Source organism: Sus scrofa, chromosome 8 (assembly GCF_000003025.6).
Source record: "Sus scrofa isolate TJ Tabasco breed Duroc chromosome 8, Sscrofa11.1, whole genome shotgun sequence".
Classification (NCBI taxonomy): Eukaryota; Metazoa; Chordata; class Mammalia; order Artiodactyla; family Suidae; genus Sus; species Sus scrofa.
In genome coordinates, this window is record NC_010450.4 from 39,532,413 (window position 1) to 39,548,561 (window position 16,149).

The following is a 16,149-nucleotide window of genomic DNA, read 5'->3' on the forward strand; positions in this document are numbered from 1 at the left end:
ATGTTGTAAGATGGCTACTGTGAGCAAGTTAATGTCTATGGTTTGTTTTTTTCTTTTTAATTTTTATGGCTGCACCCTTGGCATAGAGAAGTTCCCGGGCCAGAAAATGAACCTGAGCCATAGCTGTGAACTACACCACAGCTGCATCAATGGCGGATCCCACACCGGGCCGGGGATCGAACCTGCACCTCCTCAGCCACCGGAGCTGCTGCAATAGGATTCTTAATCCATTGTGCCATGGCAGGCACCCCTGTTAATGTCTATATTTGATGCATTTTTTTTTTTTTAAGGACCGCACCCGCAGCATATGGAGGTTCCCAGGCTGGCGTCAAATTGGAGCTATAGCTGCTGGCCTACACCACAGCCACAGCAACGTGAGACTTGAGCCAAGTCGTGACCTATACCACAGCTCACGGCAATGCTGGATCCTTAACCCACTGAGCAAGGCCAGGGACTGAACCTGTGTCCACATGGATGCTGGTCAGATTCGTTTCTGATGAGCCACAACGGGAACTCCTATATTTGATACTTTTTAAATGAACACTTTAACTGTCCACTGAACACGATAGCTCAAAAATGGATTTTTTTAAAAAAAAAAATTTTCAAACTAGGCTTCCCAGTAGTTTTCATGTCATGACCCACATTAAAAAAAAAAAAAAAAAAAAAGGCTACAGAGAAAGGAGCTGGGGTACACAGACATGGCTGCTTCTATGGCAGCTCCAGGCCCTGCCCAGCCTCGCAGAGGCTGAGGGGATGTAGGCACCTGTAACCCATTCCATGGCAACCAGCTGGGAAGCTTTGTTCTAGAATCACCTGGCTGCTCAGCAGAATCTTCTGGGGATCTTTGAAAGCAAACCTCCATCCCTCTCCCCCAGCCAAATTACATCAGACTCTCTCTAGGTAGAACCCAGGCACCATTGTTCTTAATGCTCCCCAGGTGGTTCCAATGTGCAGTCAAGGGCCCACCATCCCCAGATCTTTGCAAATATTAACATGCACTGGAGTCGCCAGGAGACCTTGTCAAACTGCAGGCTCTGATGCAGGCACTCAATTCTTGGGGGAGACCCGAGATGCTGTGGGTCTGATGAAATCCCAGGTGATGTCAAGGGCGCTGGTCCCCGGACCCGTGTGAGTAGCAAAGATTTACAGCCAGCGGTTCTCAAACTTTGGTGCTATCAAAATCACCCGGAAAATTAACTAAAAATAGATGCCCAGGCTCACAGACGTCAAGTATGGCCTGGACCTCAATGTTCACCAACTTCCCCAGGTGATTCTGATGCACCAGAGTGTGAGAACTACCTCCGAGTACTAAAGAAGATCAAAAAGAGAAATCCGAAAGAAGGACGTGTCAGATATTAGCAAATACTCTATGTAAATAATAACCCAAACCAAGACACAAGTCAGAGAAACTAGTAGATAAGCCTATGGCAACGCAAGTGAGACGGGGGTGTAGATAAACTTAGCACACGGGAAGAAGTTTCTCAAAATGAAAAGACTTCTTTAAAAAAAGAAGAGTAATTTTTAAAATAGTCCTTTGGGAGAATTGCAAGGCTATTTTCCTCCCAGTACCTAGCTGACCTCCTCAGCCCTGGGAGAATGGGAATTTTTTTTGTCTTTTTGTTTTAAGGGCTGCACCCACAGCATATGAAGGTTCCCAGGCTAGGGGTCCAATCAGAGCTGTAGCCACCGGCCTACACCAGAGCCAGAGCAACGAGGGATCCGGGCCACGTCTGCAACCTATGCCACAGCTCATGGCAATGCCAGATCCTTAACCCACTGAGCAAGGCCAGGGATCGAACCCGCAACCTCATGGTTCCTAGTCGGATTCGTTAACCACTGAGACGTGACAGGAACTCCTCTCATGTTCTTTAGAAGGTGTTACAAGGCTATTCTATACCCACCCAGCCCAGCTCAAACATCTCCAAAGGCCTTGAGCCTGCCTTCATCAGGGAATGCACTGCCAATGGAGACGTTTCTCCAGAAAACAAACAGGAAACATAATTCTGGGTTTCATGTGTTCATAACAGGGTTCCCCAAAGGTTGAAATATATAACTCACTAAAGTTAGCCCTTTACCGCGTGGCTCTCAAGGCTTCAGCCACTGCCACCTGCCCTTCTGAAGAGCCCTGGAATTTCTTAGCAGGAAGAGGGGGCAGAGGAGAACAGGCAAGGATAACTTCCCCCAACCCGACCCACGACCTGTGCTGACACAACTTTAACCTGTCCTAATCCTTGTGACCACAGAACCCCACGGAAATCCCAACTGGCTTCCTTTCACAGGAAGATTAGGAGCCCAGACCATAAACAGAACCCCTCAGAAGAAGAAGAACAAAAAAAAGACCATTCTGGCCAAGCAAATGCTTTGCAAACAAGGAAACGGCAAATGTGTGCTGGACACCTGGCCCCGGGCATGGCAGATGAGGGAGGAAATGCCAGGCCAGTGAGGGGTGCCCAGGTACCTCTGGGGGTGAGGGGTCGGGCAGGGCTGGGGGGGGCGGGCTCAGGATCCGGGGAGCCAGAGAGCCCCCAGCCCCCACTCACACATCACCTGACACCCAGAAGAAGCAGGAAGCTCTCCCAGGTTGGAGCTGGTGCCTTTGCCCTGAAAGATGACTTTCTAACAGTCAACAGCCAGATCAAGTCCCGCTCCAGCTTCCTTCCAGAGGAGTTCTGAGGCACCTGGACTCCGAAAGGACAATTTTGTCACCCAGCTCCCACTGATCAGAATCTACAGGGCCCTGTAACGACACTCTAATAAGCTGGGGTATCCCAGGCCATGGGGAGGCCCTCGGTCTACACTGGCACCCCCACTACCAGACACTCTCTAGACATGCCTTATGTCCATCAAAGCACGGATCCTGTCCGTAGATTCCCACTAGACCTCAAGTACTCCGAGGTGTGACCCTGACGCTCCCCCTTGACCTCCAGTGTCTGGAACAGGGCCCCACGACCCCGTGTTGAAAGGAGAAGGCAGTGAGGACAGGATAAGGGGATCGTGTCTCAACGTCGACTTCGAGTACGTTTGCAACACACAAGCCAGCACAGAACAGCTGCAGCCCTCCTGGGCAGGGGCAGCCTTCTCACTGCGGGCTGCTGGCCTCCCTCAACTCTAATGGGGAGAGAGTTTTGTTCCAGAAGCGCTGCATGAGGGACGATGCAGTTTTGTTTCAGAAGCGCAGCATTCCACACAATGCCGCAAGAGGGACGAACACGCCTTGCTCTCATCCGTCCCAGTTCAAAAGGGCATCATTTTTTAACAGGACAGAACAGACGGGCCTGGGAAAACAAAGTAACGGTGGACATGGGCAGCGTGTTTCAAGTTAATTGTGTGACTGCGAGTGCGCGTGTGTCGTGAGAGGGAGAGGCAGAGAGGCTGGTTGGAGCCTAAAACACACGCCCGTCCTACAGATTCCAGCCTTATTTTTAAACTTAATGATGAATGACTCCCACTTGACCCTCTCTCTCCTCAGCAGGACGCTTCTCCAGACCACATACACTTATTTTTCATCTCTCTTGGGACAGAAGAAATAGAGAATAATAGGATTATAGTGGTTTAACAGAAAGAAAGATTATCTCCCGAGGAAACACAGGCCGTCTTTCCCCCCTCCACCACCACTCCCTCCACGTACTTACTAGCCTGATCAAAAGCTCAGCCCACGGTCAGGAGTCATGAGTTACCTGAGACAGTGGGTGATGGATGTATTCTGCTCCACGTCGACAGAAAGATCAAGAAAATCTTCATCTTTGCTACTAACCTGAAACCCCCCCAGAAAAAAAAAAAAAAAGGAAAAAGATATTAGGAGATATTAGGTACAAAACACATAACAGACAAGTCGATAAACCTCTAAACACTTACACGCTACAAAACTATAACTGCAGCAAAAGTCAGGTGTGGCAATCAGGTACCTTGAAAACAATCCCAAACAAGAGACTGGTCTAAATTCTCAATTTAACCTCATCTGCATCTCAGCTTTGAGTCAGACTCCTCATGATGAAAACACAACCAGATTTCTCTTTCTATCCATTCATCGCCACCACTGTTTCAAAGCAGGAGCTATGAGACAGGTATTCGTACAGCTCAGCCGGGCCGAATGATGACAATGGAAATGGACAAAGGACAAGAGGCTTAAAAAACCTACTGCTCAGACAATCGCCCTCCATTAACTTGTCTGCCGTTCCTGCCACAGTCCCTGGAAATCGCTCCCTTCCTCCTGCGCCTGGTCATTCAAACTGTGTATGGGGCCAGGGGGTGGGGAAGGAAGGTGCCATGGGTTGGAGGGTCACGCTAACTACATCTGCAGCGGTCCTTTGGCCCAGGAGGCACTATCATTGGCAGAGCCCCCCAAGCTGTCCGTGCTAACAACCGGACCCGGGGTTGGCCTAGAGCCTGGGCTCACACTGCCCCGGAGGACTGAGGATGCTCTGAGCCAAGTCCCTCACCAGCCCCTGAGGCTTCTCGGCCTCCACAGCCTACACCACACCAAGGCAGGGTCGGTACTTATCCGAGCTCACCGGAGGAGGGCCTGCCTTCCAGCAGCTCCCCAGCTAGCCTGGCTTTTTACTGTCTTGGAGTGGGAGGGACAAATTAGCCGGGCAGCAGCTTTGAGGTGCTCTGTCAACAGGGAGCAACATGAAAATACCCCTCGTGTAAGTGGGGCAACTATCCTATGGCCCAAAACTGCACTGCGGCGAAATCACCGAAAGAAATACTCAGAGATACAGACACAATCCTTTATACTTTCCTTGGTACACACATGAATGGGTATTGGCAAGCTGCCCAGCTCCAGAGCCAGTCTCTGCCACTTATAAAGTGGATGGCTTGGAGTTCCCATCATGGCGCAGCAGAAACGAATCTGACTAGGATCCATGAGGTTGCGGGTTCTATCCCTGGCCTCACTCAGGGGGTTAAGGATCTGGCATTGCCATGAGCTGTGGTGTAGGTTACAGACACGGCTTGGATCTGGCATTGCTGTGGCTGTGGTGTAGGCCGGCAGCAACAGCTCCGATTAGACCCCTAGCCTGGGAACCTCCATATGCCGTGGGTGTGGCCCTAAAAAGAACAAAAGACAAAAAATAAAAAAAATAAGAAAATAAAGTGGATGGCTTTAGGCCAGGTACTTGGCCTCTTGGTACCTCAGTTTCCCCATCTATAAAGTGGGGGCAACAAGAGGATCTATTTCAGAAGGTTGTCACAGGATGAAACAAGATGGTACCTGTAAAGCGCTTTAAGACATAAGCGCTCCAAAATCATGGAGGGACAAACATCTTAAAGAGCCTAAAACGGTCAAAAGTTGGGAATGGGTTACTATACTATGGGTATCATATTAAAGGAAAAGTGAGACTGCCCTTCTGCTCTTTTGTCACCAAGAGATGGGTAACCCAGGCTAGGCCACTGCTCCCACGGAGGAGAGCTGTTCTCACGAAGGTGCCCGAGCCAAGCCCAGACGAGAGCACACCCCTGCTCCAGCGGCCTGCAGACACACGCAAGAGACAGCTCAAGGTTGCATGAATGATAACTTAAAAAGTCAGAGTTGATTTAAGCCTCAGAGCTTGGGGGGAGTTTGTAACAAAGCAACAACCAACCAAGCCAACTACTTAGCATGACAGGCATTCCTCCTTTCACTGCACTTCGCACGGAGATTACAAATTGAAGATGTGTGGCAACTCTGGTGCCAAGGGAGGCTCTGGGCAACAGCATTTGCTCACTCCGTGTCTCTGTGTCACAGGTTCCTAACTCTTAGGATAGTTAAGACTTTTTCATTATTAATACATTTTAAGGTGATCTGTTACCACTTGGCCGTTACCACTACAATGCGATGAAGGTTTGAAGGACGGTTATCATTTTTTAGCAAAAAGGTATTTTTTAATTAAGGTGTGTACACTGCTTTTTTAGACATAATGGTATTTCATACTTAATAGGCTACGAATAGTGTAAAAGTAACTTTTTTTTTTTTTTTTTGTCTTTTTGCTATTTCTTTAGGCCGCTCCCGCGGCATATGGAGGTTCCCAAGCTAGGGGTCGAATCGGAGCTGTAGCCACCAGCCTACGCCAGAGCCACAGCAACGCAGGATCCGAGCCGCGTCTGCAACCTACACCACAGCTCACGGCAACGCCAGATCCTTAACCCACTGAGCAAGGGCAGGGACCGAACCCGCAACCTCATGGTTCCTAGTCGGATTCGTTAACCACTGCGCCACGACGGGAACTCCAAAAGTAACTTTTATATGCAATGGGAAACCAAAAAATTTGTGTGACTCATTTCACAGTGATAGTCACTTTATTGTAGTGGTCCAAACCTGCAATATCTCCAAAGTACATCTCTCTCTCTCTTTTATTTTTATGCATTTATTGTCTCTTTCCGCCTTACTAAAATGGAAGTTCAAAAGACTGGCTTCAGTAATGACTAAGATCTTATCCTTTCAACACTCCTCCAGAAAACCATAAACTCAGACAACTATAAACTGACAGCAGCCACTTGAAGGCATTAAGAACAAACACAAACAGGAGTTCCTGTCCTGGCTCAGTGGTTAACGAATCCGACTAGGAACCATGAGGTTGCAGGTTCGATCCCTGGCCTTGCTCAGTGGGTTAGGGATCCAGTGTTGCCTCGAGCTGTGGTGTAGGTTGCAGACGCGGCTTGGATCCTGCGTTGCTGTGGCTCTGGTGAAGGCTGGCAGCTACAGCTCAGATTCGACCCCTAGCCTGGGAACCTCCACATGCTGCAGGAGTGGCCCAAGAAATGGCAAAAAGACAAAAAAAAAAAAAAAGAACAAACACAAACAGGCAGACAGGGAGTCTACACTTGGAGGAGAAGAGGGTCAAAGAGTGAATTCATGGTTTCACAGCCTTTAGCTGGGGATCGGGGTGGGTGGGGGAGGGATGCAGTCTTTCTGGTCCAGGAGCCAGAAAAAGGAATCTGGGAAACTATGTCCCCTGGGAAGAAGGGAAAGACTCTGAGAAGGTATCACCAACGGTCTGCCCACATCTCTGGCTAACCCCCGAGCCACACACCTACACAGAGTAATATGCAGGTCAACTCAGCTAGAGACAAAAGTGCTGACCCATCATGAATCAGGCTGCTGCCTAAGAAGTAGAGTTTGCAGTTTGAGTCCACCCAGATAACTGCCTGCTAAAGAAACTCAAAAGTCATGAAGAAAAACAACAAGATCAGAGCCAACTGGACATTTTCAATGTCCCAGATATGACCCAAATTTACAATATGTGAAGAACCAGGAAAATGGAAGATATTCTTAAAACAATTGAAACCAATCCTGAGATAAGCCAGCTGTTGGAAGTAACGAACATGAATTTTAAAGAAACAATTATAAATATCTCCAGTAAAATGAAATACAGTCACAATGAACCAAAAAGAAGGGGAAGGAGGGAAGGGGGAGGTCACAAATTCAGCTCGGATCCTGCGTTGCTGTGGCTGTGGGGTAGGCCAGCAGCTACAGCTCCAATTCCACCCCTAGTCTGGGAACCTCCATATGCCATGGGTGTGGCCCTAAAAAGCAAAAAAAAAAAAACCCAAAAAACCAAACAAAACAAACAAACAAAAAAACCCCAAAAAACCAAAAACAAAATACATAAATGCAATATAACAACTATAGCATAAAGGACAAGGTAGAGTGGGGTGGAAGGAATACAGTTCCTAAATAACTGCATCTATAGCTGTAAGTTATCTATGTTTTATGTGAAATAGTAACATTATTAGCAGTAAGTGGACTGTGAAAAGTGAAGAATATGCATTGTAATCTCTAGTGCAACCACTGAAAGACAACATATAAAGATACATTAAGAGGATAATTAAAATGTAATGGTTAAGTATATACACACACAAATAATCAGAAAAAAAAAAAGCAGATAAAGAGGAAAAGAGAAAAAAGCTAAGGGGAATAAACAGAAAACAAATAATGAGTTCTCTTGTGGCTTAGCAGGTTAATGATCCTGCATTGTCACTGCTGTGGTACAGGTTCAACCCCTGGCCCAGGAACTTCCACATGCTACAGGTGCAGCCAAAACCAAAACCAAACAAACAAAAAATAATAAAATAGAAGCCTCAAACCCAACAATATCAATAATTACACTAAACATTAATGGAATAAACTTTTCAGGTAAAAGTCAGAAATTGAAGTGGATTTTTTTTTTAAACCACAAGAGCTATACTTTAATTATAAAGAAACAGTTAAGCTAAAAATGGATGGAAAAAGATACATTATGTAAAGAGTTAATATACATATGTAGTGGGCTATATTAATATGAAGTGAAATTGATTTTCAACAAAAGAGAAATAAAATATATTTCCTAATAATTAGATCAATTACTAAAAAACATGATAAAAAATATGGAAGTCCTTCATAACAGAGCCTGAAAAAAAAAAAATACATGAAGCTGGAACAATACTCTCCAATAAAAAAGAATGAACCCACATGCTACGACATCTCAAATATGTAATGTAAGTGAAAGAAATCAGACATAAAAGACCACATGTTGTATGATTCCATTTATATGAAATGTCCAGAAAAAGCAAATACCTAAAGACAGAAAGTAGCTTAGTAGTGGCCTGGGGTTTGCAACAGACATTAACTGCCAGATACAAGGGATCTTACTGGTGTGACAGACATGTTTTCAAATTGTTTTCTCAAGTTGGATTATGGTGATAGTTGCACAACTCAGTAAATCATACAAACACACACACACACACACACACACACACAAAATCACTGAATGAATGAAGTTTATGGTATATAAATTGCACCTCAATAAAGCTGTTTTTTAAAAATAATCAAAAACACAAAGCAAAAACTGACAAAATTAGAGGGAGAAATAAGACAATCTCAAAATTAGGTTTTGTTGGGGTTTTTTTTTGGTTCCAGAGTTGTTAATTTTCTTTTTAACACCCTACAAATTCTCACATATGTTCTGTCTGCTTAGATTGCCTTTTCCCAGTGTCATTCTATCTTGTAAACTCCTATTCAAACCTCACATTTTTTTATTTGGCCACATCTGTAGCATGCGGAAGTTCCCTGGTCAGTGGTCCATCCTGTGCCACAGCAGTGAAACCACCAGATCTTTAACCCACTGAGCCACGAGGGAACTTCAACCTTCATATTTTGGATCAAATATCCCCTTATCTAAGAGAGTTCATATGCCATCTCTAGACAGTTTCAGTAGCACTTATCATTCCTTATATTTTACTCTTTATAATGGTGATGAGGAGTTCCCGGCGTGGCTCAGTGGTTAACGAATCCAACTAGGAACCATGAGGCTGTGGGTTCAACCCTGGCCTCACTCAGTGGGTTAAGGATCCAGCGTTGTCATGAGTTGTGGTGTAGGTTGCAGATGCGGCTCGGATCCTGAGTTGCTGTGGCCCTGGCATAAGCAGGCGGCTACAGTTCTGATTAGACTCCTATCCTGGGAACCTCCATATGCTGAAGGGGTGGCCCTAGGAAAGATAAAAAAGACAATAAAAAAAAAAATGGTGATGAGCTCTTGTGTTCTCTGTATCACCACTGAATCTTCATATGCTACCAGTCTCTGGCACAGAAAAGATCCCAATCAATGTTGGCTAAATTAAAGTTGACTTAAGAAGTATTTATTTAGGATTTACACTGTGACAGATGCTACTTTAGATGTCATAAATAGAGTATTTATCCAAAGAGCAGTTTGTTTGTATGTGTTTGTTAGTTCTCACCTCTATGGGGATCCTAATTCATCTGCTTATCCCATGGGCCCTGGCATTTCAGTTTTTTCAGGGTCAGATTCTGGCAGTCCTTCTGTGAGTGAAATTGGAATGAGTCCCTTGAGATCTCTAACTTGACCAAGTGGAACATAGGATAAAATCGGGTCCTGAGACTATAGAAATTAAGTAGGAATATAGCACCGTTCTACTCCAAGGTGCTCCAAAAGAGTAGAAAAATGCCCTGGGAGAGGAGGTAAAAGCAAACACAGTCATGCTCAGTCCAGAGACTCTGGAAGACTGGTAAATACGGCCAGGCAAAGAAATCCTTCAGCATTGAGCAAATTTCTCCTAAAACAATTTAGATAGTTTAACACCCTTTCTCAGCAAATAACATAAAACTGGATGGGGAAAAAAATGAAGAGAAACAGACCATCTAAATAACTATTAACCATCGTGACCTACTGACAGTTATGGAATATTACACCTAACAGCTACAAAATACACTTTATTTTCAACTCAGGGGTTCTCTACAAGGGAATTTTTGCCTTTCAGGGAACAGCTGGCAATGTCAAGGGACATTTCTGTTGTCCCATCTTCGGGGATGCTACAGGCATCTAGTAGGAGAGGCCAGAGATGCTGCTAAACATTCTCAGGGCAGCCCCCCCCACAGCAAAGAGTCATTGATCCAAAAGATTAACAGTCCTAAGATGGACAGACTCTGTTTTCAAGGACATTTACCAAGACAGACCATGTGTTAGGATACAAAACATGTCACAAAAAATTTGAAAAGACAAATCAAACAGAACGTATTTCCTAACCAGAACAGAAGCAAATTGGAAAACACTAAAACATCTAGGATAATACCGAATACTTCAAAGTACTACAGAAGACAGAAAAAAACACACAAGAGAAATTAGAAAATGTCTTGAACGAAGGACAAAAAAAAAAAAAAAAAAACCAAAATTTGAGGGATGCAGCTAAAGCAGCGGTAAAAAGAAAATGTACGGCTTTAAGTACATGAGTCAATAAAAGAGTAGGGACTGCCTTTTCTGTTTGCTTTAACTGCCATATCCCTAGAACATAAAACACCTTCCAGCATTTAATGGGTGTCCAATAAACATTTACTAAATAAATGAATATATAACTGAACAAAAGATCTCTAAGTGGTATCTGGGTGGCAGAATTATGAATGGTTTTCTTTTTCTACATTCTTATGTCTGATTTTTTAAAAAATAATTCCCAGGTACTATAACTCTGTAATTAATAAAGCTTTGTTTAAACCAAAATGGCCCTTCTCTGGGAGATAACAAAAGGATTACAGCTAATTGAAGTCATATATAATTTAGATAGTTAGGATTAGGCTCGACTAAGGCTCTTGTACTTCAACGGGGGACAAAAACAAAGAAACACTGTCTCCCTTTGGATGCAAATCTTTTCCTGTACTTAATTGTTTCGGGGAGAAGGGCAAAAGGTACAGATCTAATTAAAGGACTAGAGGACGTTACAGTAACTTCATCAATTCCCAGGGCAAACTGCTTCCAGAACTGAGAGCGAGAAAGTCCTGTTCAGGTGGATCAGCCCCACAGCAGATAACAAAGCATGGTGCTAAACCCATCCAGTTGGATTTTTTTCTCTCTCCCCGTCTCCGACTGACATAGTCAAAAGCAATGAGTGATCAAGCAATTTTTTTTTTTTTTTCCCTTTTCTCTCTTCCCAGAAAGCTGCCAGAAAATAAAACCACTTTCTTCCCACACACAAGGATCTCATTCTGGTCTAAGTGAAAACACAGCTTGTCTCCAAGGAAACATATATATCACCAAGCCTCCAAGACACTCGCAGCAGGTACCGGCTACATCTTAGTCTCCTTTCTTCTCCTTCAGTTCTGGGCATGGACGTCCCTGAAAACTAGTTTTCAAAGGGTGGCTTGAAAATTTGCTTTTCCTTTTAATGACTTGCAAATCAATGAAGAGGACATATGCATATACAGGGCATACCTAGAAATCACGAGCTTTGCTAAATTCCTGAGTTCTTAAAATCCCATTCAAAGGTGCTTCAAAATCCCCAGAGGCCTTCACTGGACTCAGCACCAAAGGTGGCCAGGTGGCAGCTCCATGCTGTTCAGCCAGGCACTGAAAACGTGCTGGCTTAGCGGCGGTGCCAAGCTTGTGGGCTCAGGAAAAGGGAACAACCGGAGCCCACCTGAATCCTGGACACTCGGAACCACCGTTCAGTGAGTGATCCCACCTGACCACATCACCCATCCCCACTCCTTTTTCGTGAAGGGCCCAGAAGCCCTATGGACTCCATTTTCACTTCTGCAAACAAGGCAAGAAGGAACCTACAAATGGTACTTAAATCAAGCAGCTCTTTAGACAACCTCCTGGCTCCAGTAACAGACATAAGTGTGTCTTACAGCCACCGAGAAGCACTGAAAACCACAAATCTGCAAAGCAAAAACTCAGTTGAAATGGAAAGTGGGGGACTGACAACAACAGAATTAAGCTCTAACTGGCCCAGCCCATCTTGTGATCCAAGCAGAGGACAGCCGAGGGAACGGGGGGGCTTGAGTGGAAAAGCCCCACAAGTCACTTCTGAAGCACCTCGGTCAAGGTTACCCGGGAAAAGCCAGCCCTGATGAACCCCCCCCACCCCCCTGCCCTTAAAATCGTCTCTCCCAGAGGGAAACCATGTGTCTCCATAAACCCGTCAGCTGACATCTGCACTGCAATCAAAGGCAGCATTTACGAAGGGTGAGCCCCAGATAAAGAAAAGGAAAAATTGTTTTCTGAAAGCATGAAAACTGGCTCAGAGGGTTTTTGCACAATTGGAGGAACTACCAGCTGAGGCCACCACAGCAGCGAGGCTCCCCCCCCCGGGGGGGGGGCTAATTTGCTGCTCCAAATCTAGTATAGTTTGGTCCACTGTGAGAGCTCCCTAAGGGTCTTGGCACTTCTGCTGGAAGCACTCTGCCCAGGGAGCTTGCCCCGGGCAGAGGATGCTACGCAGACGGCCCTGCGCTCCCCACTCTGTGAAGGAAAACAAACACGGGGCTTCTTTTCCTCCAAGTTCTCAGCATTTTACAGGAACAGCAACAACAACAACAAAGCCTGCAGACCATGCATCTTCTTCGAAAGTAGAGGGCTTTCTAACAATTTGAGCTTTCTAAAAATGGAAGGCGTCGCCTTGGGAGATTGGGTTTCTGCATCTCTGGACGGGATCCAGCAGATGCTGGTGACCAACTGGCAAGGAGATCACAGCAGGGACTCAGGCACTGGTAGAGAAGGATTTGGTGACGCCTAGGATCCCATCCAGTTATAGGAGTGAAGAAAATGGAGGTGATGACCCAAGGAACTCTGGAGGAGAGAGAACACTCTTGCCTCCAACCTAATCATTTCAGGAGATTACCACACAAAAAAAGATTTTTCAGACTGCACCATCCTCCACAAAGACACACACACACACTCTCATTCTCTTCCACAAACAAAGTATACATGGTTGGAATCCCCCTGAAACAAACTCCATGGCATGTTCGAAAGTTTGGAGGACCCTCGGGGCACAGACTTCCGAGCCATGGTAACCTTCCACGTAACATCGGTCTTGGGAACAGCTTCTGCGATACAATGATCTGGGGGTGCAACATTTGCCTTTGTTGCGATCAACGAACCTGTTCATAGACCCAAAAAACCCTGCAAATGTGACTAAGTCCATTATCTGAGGGGAAAAAACAAAAGGATACCTATTGTATGATTCCATCCATATAAAGATCAAATGAAATCAAGTCAAACTGAACTACTTATTTTAGGGATGCAAAAATAAATTTCAAGTTCCACCAAACGTTCAAAGAAGAGATAAGTCAAAATTTACATGGAGCTCCTATCATGGCTCAGTGGAAACAAATTTGACTAGCATCCATGAGGACAGAGATTCAATTCCTGGCCCCGCTCGGTGGGTTAAGGATCCAGCGTTGCCATGAGCTGTGGTGTAGGTCGCAGACGTGGCTCGGATCTGGAGCTGCCGTGGCTCTGGCATAGGCCAGCAGCTACAGCTCCGATTAGACCGCTAGGCTGGGAACCTCCATATGCTGCAGGTGTGGCTCTGAAAAGACAAAAAGACCAAAAAAAAAAAAAAAAAATACAAATGAAATGATGTTATATGGGATTTGCTTAAAAATAGTTTGGTGAGAGGTGGGAGGAACCGTGAAAGGAAAGATGATGACGATGAGCCAGTGTGTTAACAATCATTGATCCCAAGTAATGCACATGTGGGATTTATTACACTATTCTCTCTACTTCTGTATTCATCTTTTTTTTTTTTTCTTTTTTTTTTCCCCCGCTTTTTGCATTTTAGGGCCGAACCTACATGTGGAAGTTCCCAGGCTAGGGACTAAATCAGAGCTGCAGCTACCAGCCTACACCACAGCCACAGCAACGTGGGACCCAAGCCATGTCTGCAACCTGCCAGATCCTTAACCCACAAGGCCAGGGACAGAACCCGCATCCTCATGGATATTAGTCAGGTTCGTTTCCACTGTGCCACAGTGGGGACTCCCTGTATTCATTTGAATGTGACCGGAACATAAAACATAGGAAACGAAGGAGAAAGGGCAGGAGGAGAGATCTCTAGATAGGTAAGTATTATGTTAAATGCTTTGGCAGTATGTATTTCAAAATGTTTATATGGTTAGCTCTGGGCTAATGCGATACACAATTTTTAGAAAATGCTACAAATTTATCATCTCTGGGTGGGGAGGGTACTAGTAACTTCTGCTTTCTTTTTGCTTAGCTATACTTTCTAATTGTTTCCACAATGCTTCAAAAATTGCTTAAAAGTACAGAAGACTGCCAAAAAACAAAGAACCTCCCACTTAAATTCACATTTCTTAACCATTTCTGGGTCCAAGTACATTTGCAGAGTATGATAAAAGCTTCTATCTGCCACCCCAGAAAAATGCACAATGCTACCGAATTTTTCATACCATGTTATTAAGAAACTCTGAGACCCCAGATGAACCTGTACTTTCCATGTTGTTAGTGGTTATAATCAATAATATCAGCTTTTATCCCATACTTGGTATGGGCCAAGCATGGTCCTAAGTGCTTTCCAAGAGTTAAATCACTTAATCCTCCCAGCAACCCCACGAGATAGGCATTCTCATCATCCCCAATTTACAGACGAGGAGACTGAGGACAGAGAGGCTGAATCAGTGGCACAATGTCCCAAAGCTGCTGACTGGCAGAACCAGTATGCAACAGCAGCCTGGCTCTAGAGCTGGGCTTTTCACTACATTATGAGGCCACTCAAAGAGTTAAATATACATGATCCTGAATCACTGTCTGGAAAATATTTTCAAATTCGACTAACACTAGGCGCCTGCCATGTGCCAGACTCGCCCAGACACAAAGTCACCCAGTCTTTACCGCAGTGCTATAAGGGACTGGTCCTGAACACCCAGCAAACTGCTGGAGAATCCGAGGTCAAGCTTGTCTTTCCATTTCAAGTTCATCCTACCATGGCTGATTCCCCTTATGTGGGGGAGAGGGACCGCCTCATGGCCAAAATCTTTTCAAGCTAAGTGGTGGAGGTCCAGTTCAATGGTCGAATTTTTAGACCCTCAAAACAGCCCGTGATGCAAAGCAATCTAGTTTTTGCGATTTTTCCCTCCTCACTCTACTTGAGGTGGCTGAAACATCTTGGCTGGAGGCATGCTTCCAAAAGTCTGCATCTGAGGTGCACACACATAAATAGACGATGTGCAGGTATTTGAGACAACTGCGGGGGCTACAACACCGCCCTGCACTCACGACACCACCCTGCATTCACGCACAACGCAGCTGTTACAAACACGCACAAGCAGCTCACACGAAAGCCCTCCTGATGCTTACAGTTTCACAGTTCAAGCATCGAGTCTCATTGGTGAGCGTTCCCTGAAAGATCTCATGGACCCAGGTGAGTTCTGGTTTATTATTCTCCGCAGGTTCGTTCATGTTGCCATTTTTTAATTTCCCATTTTGTTTCTCCTGCTTCTTCTCTTCCTGCAGGATGTCCGCAATAGTGTTTAGCAAATAATTTAGAAACTCGTGAGCATCCTGCTGCATGTAGTTATCAAAGAGATCTGGAAGGGAGAAGGCCATTATTTCAACCTCTGGTTCTTAAAAGGCAAAGACAGTGCTTAATTGTAAAAAACCACACTTCAGCTTTTATATTGAAAGAGGAGAGAGGTATGGCATATATTCATCTCTATTGTGCAACTTCAATGGATTAGTTTTTAGAAAATTTTTGTTCTTTTTCCATTTTTCACCTACCATCCACCAAGAACTAAATTTCCCATATCTTCTTAAAGCCATTGTATACATATATATGTGTGTGTGTGTATACCGTGTATACATATACGAAGCTACCAAAGCTTTTTTGTTTTACAGAAAGAAAAATAACAGGAATTACTTGATAAGCTCCCTGATAAAATATCAA

The 16,149-nt window shown here is 44.9% G+C and overlaps 1 protein-coding gene across 3 annotated transcripts in view; it reads right to left on the reverse strand.

Moving 5' to 3' along the window:
- The window catches only part of USP46 (ubiquitin specific peptidase 46), a 63,836-nt gene that overhangs the window by 14,258 nt on the left and 33,429 nt on the right, over window positions 1–16,149 (reverse strand). For all 3 annotated transcript variants that reach the window (XM_021101209.1, XM_021101210.1, XM_005666646.3), the window contains exons 4-5: window positions 15,564–15,793; window positions 3,678–3,754 (exon numbers count right to left, since the gene is read on the reverse strand). In XM_021101209.1, the coding sequence (XP_020956868.1) occupies window positions 3,678–3,754; window positions 15,564–15,793 (307 nt within the window). The remainder of the gene's footprint in view (window positions 1–3,677; window positions 3,755–15,563; window positions 15,794–16,149) is intronic.